This window comes from Cynoglossus semilaevis, chromosome 16 (genome assembly GCF_000523025.1).
Source record: "Cynoglossus semilaevis isolate Cse_v1.0 chromosome 16, Cse_v1.0, whole genome shotgun sequence".
Taxonomy (NCBI): domain Eukaryota; kingdom Metazoa; phylum Chordata; class Actinopteri; order Pleuronectiformes; family Cynoglossidae; genus Cynoglossus; species Cynoglossus semilaevis.
Window position 1 is genome coordinate 293879 of NC_024322.1, and position 4204 is coordinate 298082.

The following is a 4204-nucleotide window of genomic DNA, read 5'->3' on the forward strand; positions in this document are numbered from 1 at the left end:
ATTTCTACATTTCTGTTTTTTCTGTCAAGATGGGGTGTACATGTATATAATGAGAAATAAAATGAACTTTTTTTGATTTTAGCAAATGGCTGCAATGAAACAAAGAGTGACACATTTAAAGGGGTCTGAATACTTTCCGTACCCACTGTAAATAAAGAGAAGTACTAAAGACAGAAATTGAACTGCTGTGACAATGCAAATATCCCTCGATTGTTTAGGGATAACATTTATAAATCATTTAAAAAAAACGAAATAGCTTTTTAGACTTTTCTGTTAGTATCACAGTCTGAATTACCTATTGTTTTGAAATATTGTCAGATTATAATTAATTAATAAATCTTACCTCCCTTTTCCAAACCAGTTGCCAATGCATGTCACCACACTGGGCCATCCGGTGGTTTGGACCAACCCATTGGCCACCTGATCAAAACAGAACGCAAACATTTAATTGACAAGCAAATGCTTTATAGACATTTACTAAAAAGGGGGTGGGCAAAATTCACTTTCAGGCAAATTTTGAAGTTATCAGAATTATGAGCTTTCAGTCAGCTTAATTACCTTCTGCTCTAGCCAAAACCTGCGTCATACTCGTACACTATAAACTGCAAATGACACGCTAAAGTTTAATTTCCTACAACAATTCAGCGTTACGTTAGAAAAACATGTTTTCAATCCGTTTGAGTTGCGCTTACCTATAATAATTACCATATACTTTCCGGACTATAAGTCATTTTTTGATCCTTTGGCTGGATTTGCGACTTATACTCAGGTGCAACTTGTTTGTTATTTTCACACTGACAGCCGCTAGAGGGCACTCTAGGCTTGTGTACCAGTATCTCCTACTACTCCTTTACCACTGAAAATTGACATGTTCCTTGTTGTGATCCCTAATCCAAAGCGCTGACGTTGTGAAGATACTTACATAAACTTTCCATGAGGGCAATAAGACACTGAAATGTTGGAACATATCTCACGGTTCCTTACAAAACTAATTTGCTGGAAATCAATAACAAGATCTGTTTGGATTAGAATTCTTGTAGACCCTTCATCCTTTATCCATTATTAACCCCATTCTTAAAGCAAATGTAGCAGCCTATGCTTACGTTATTCAAGACAATGCATCTTACCTGAATAAATATATAAAAGCCCATGCTGTGAATGTTGTAGATTTTACCCAGTCCAAAAAGGCAGGTGAAAAACCCACTGGCCAGCATGCCCATGGTCAAGTATAGTCGAATAGGCAAACGCTCTCCAATAATTCCACTGTATGGGTACACAATTTCAGTGTCACATTAGTAGAAAATTAGTAGAAATTAGTAGTGTCTGCAAAAGTCATCTGCTTTGAAAATTCATTTATTTATTTTTATTTTACCCCAAATTGGTAAAATAAAAATAAAGCAAACTTTCTCATTTTCAAACTGGTACTTATATTTTTTAAATAATCTATTTTACGGTTACCAGAGATGAGATTAGGTCACTAATGTGTAAGTTTTAAGACTCAAGTCTTAACCCTTAGATGAATACCTCATTTCGGCAACTTAAGCTTAAACAACTCTATTTACATGTCAAGTCCAACTCATCCTGAAATGCCATCTTACCTGGATGATCCGATCTGGAAAAAAGACAGGATATATTAACTGTCAAAGATATTGACAGATAAATTACAACCCTATTTTATAGTATAAATAACAATAATTATAATAATTACAAAATTAATTAGTCCTTCGTGTATGTGTATACTGTTTATAGGTATATATGTGTAAATATATATGTATATACAAATATATATGATATATATATATATATACATATTTACATATATAGCAAAGAAAATGAAAGGAGTAAGGGTTTTACAAAATACTGGAGAGATAAAAGGGGAGGAGGATTAATAACAGTTGGCTAAGCAGAAAGATAGAACTAAAACAATTGTACCCTAGTCCAGAAATTATGGTAGTTCTTTGCGGAGATAATGATAAGATAAAGGGGAGATAGAGGAAGTCTGTTGAAGGAAAGCTAGATAGGAGAAAGTATGGCAAATATAATATTGTGACCGACCAAACTAGATAGATAAGTAGGTAGGAAGGTAGGTAGATACGGGAGAAATAAGGGTAATAAGGGTCCTAATTTCCTTAATTTGTTTTGGGGATTGGTTATTGGCAAATTCTTTTATGTGAAACTGATCATATCTACCAATCTAATCTGCCTCCGCAAAAGTCTGAAAGTCACCAACTGTCCCCTTCCGCTCTGCTGTGAGAGGCCCGCCGACCAGGTTACGTCCGTCTGCATGTGTCTACAAGACAACAACCATCTCCAGGAAGCATGCTCAAGCAAGCATGCCGTCGGTGTGGAAGGGTGCTCTTTTTATTTGTAATACATTTTAAAGTCTGTTAGGTCATTATATAATTTCATTTATTTTAATTATGTATTCAATTAAGGGAAGAGTTTTTGCAGTCTGTTCCAATTACATGTTTCCAGTTAAGGCTATTACTAAGTTGGCAATAGACTGTTCAAACATTGTTAATACACGGACGGCGGCAACATTTACACAGCGGCTATACTGTACAACTACGGAGCCTCTGGATGTGGCGCATTCTTGTCCCATTCGCACGGACACGCATGGTTAAATCCAGGCTTATATCCAGTGTGTCATCTGAACGGACCAAATTTGGAGTTATTTCAATTGAAACATTTATAATTAGAGTTTGAATCATTACATTATGAGGTATTTGCTGATATTCAATCCAATATGGCATGCCTCTTATGTTAGATGGATAGATAGATGACACACGAATATGTAATATACAATAAAATACAAACATGAGTAGCAGCACACTGTCAATGAATATGGGTCACCTGAACAGTGGATGTTAGTAGTTTAGTAGGTTAGTAGTATTAGTAGATCAGTAGGTGATTATTGTTGCCGTGTATTGTGTTGTTGATTGCAATCTCAATTATTACGTATTATTATATTTCAAGTATACCATTATACCATGTTAAAATCAAACTTCAATACTTGTTTTCATTATGACTGTATGTAACATTGTAATATTGATGCCCTCCATACATTAATAGCCATTGGGGCTACTGGCTAATACGCATGGTCAACTGATTTGACCATGCCCACATTCAACCACTCAATTCAACTGACGGTAAAATGTGAAAGGTTTCTATTTTTGTGTGGGTCCGGGAAAAATAATAATATTAGGAGCCTTTACAATGGTCCGGGACACATATCGAAGGAAAATAATAATATTAGGAGCCTTTACAAAATAATCTTTACACTGCTTAGTATATGGGTCAATAAAGAGTAAAAAAAACAAACAAAAACAGGAAAAAATGTATCCTCAGTGATAACCAAGAAATACAACCAATAAAGATTAAAAAAACAAAAAACAGGAAAAAATTTATCCTCAGTGATAACCAAGAAATACAATGCAACATTAATTTTTGTTATCTCACCTGAGGTACATTCCACATGCATAAGCGCAAAGAAAGGAGTAGTCCATGGCACCAAGCAGCTGTTTGTAGTTGCTTTTATCTACAAGGTTAAAAAAGTAAAAAAAAAGGTTAAAATAATACAGGGCTTAGTATCCCCTTAGAAATTAAATTGAATTAAATTAGAGAAAATTAGTAAACCAGCCACTAGGGAACACTAAGGTACACAAGCCAGTGCCACTATAGTGATACTATAGTGCCGGTCCCAAGCCCGGATAAATGGTGAGGGTTGCGTCAGGAAGGACATCCGGTGTAAAACTTTTAGCCAAATCAAATATGCGAATGACTAAAACAGTTTCCATACCGGAACGGTCGAGGCCCGGGTTAACAACGACCGCCAACAGTGCTGTTGACCTACAGGGTACTAGTGGAAATTGGACTACGGTTGGTCAAAGACAAAGAAGAAGCGGAGGACGATTGATTCAGACAAAAAGAGAAAAGAGGAAGAATAGAGGTGTTGGTCTGAAGTTTGGAACTCTGAATGTAGGTACAATTACAGGGAAAAGTAGAGAACTAGCTGATGTGATGGAGAGAAGAAGAGTAGACATTTTGTGTGTGCAGGAGACCAGGTGGAAGGGCAGCAAGGCTAGAAACATTGGAGGAGGCTACAAAATGTTTTGTCATGGTTCAGATGGGAAGAGAAATGGAGTAGGGGTGATCCTAAAGGAAAAATATGTAAGAAATGTAGTGGAGTGAAACGAGAGTCAGA

At 36.1% G+C, this 4204-nt stretch overlaps 1 protein-coding gene across 7 annotated transcripts in view; it reads right to left on the reverse strand.

The window, feature by feature from the left end:
• Window positions 1–4204, reverse strand: part of slc37a1 (solute carrier family 37 member 1) — a 33673-nt gene that overhangs the window by 17035 nt on the left and 12434 nt on the right. For 6 of the 7 annotated variants that reach the window (XM_008327783.3, XM_008327785.3, XM_025063785.1 and 3 more), the window contains exons 5-7: window positions 3460–3538; window positions 1128–1263; window positions 344–420 (exon numbers count right to left, since the gene is read on the reverse strand). In XM_008327783.3, coding sequence (XP_008326005.1) covers window positions 344–420; window positions 1128–1263; window positions 3460–3538 — 292 coding nt within the window. Of the gene's footprint in view, window positions 1–343; window positions 421–1127; window positions 1264–1598; window positions 1613–3459; window positions 3539–4204 lie in introns of all 7 variants that reach the window. The other variant, XM_025063787.1, reaches the window with a different exon arrangement.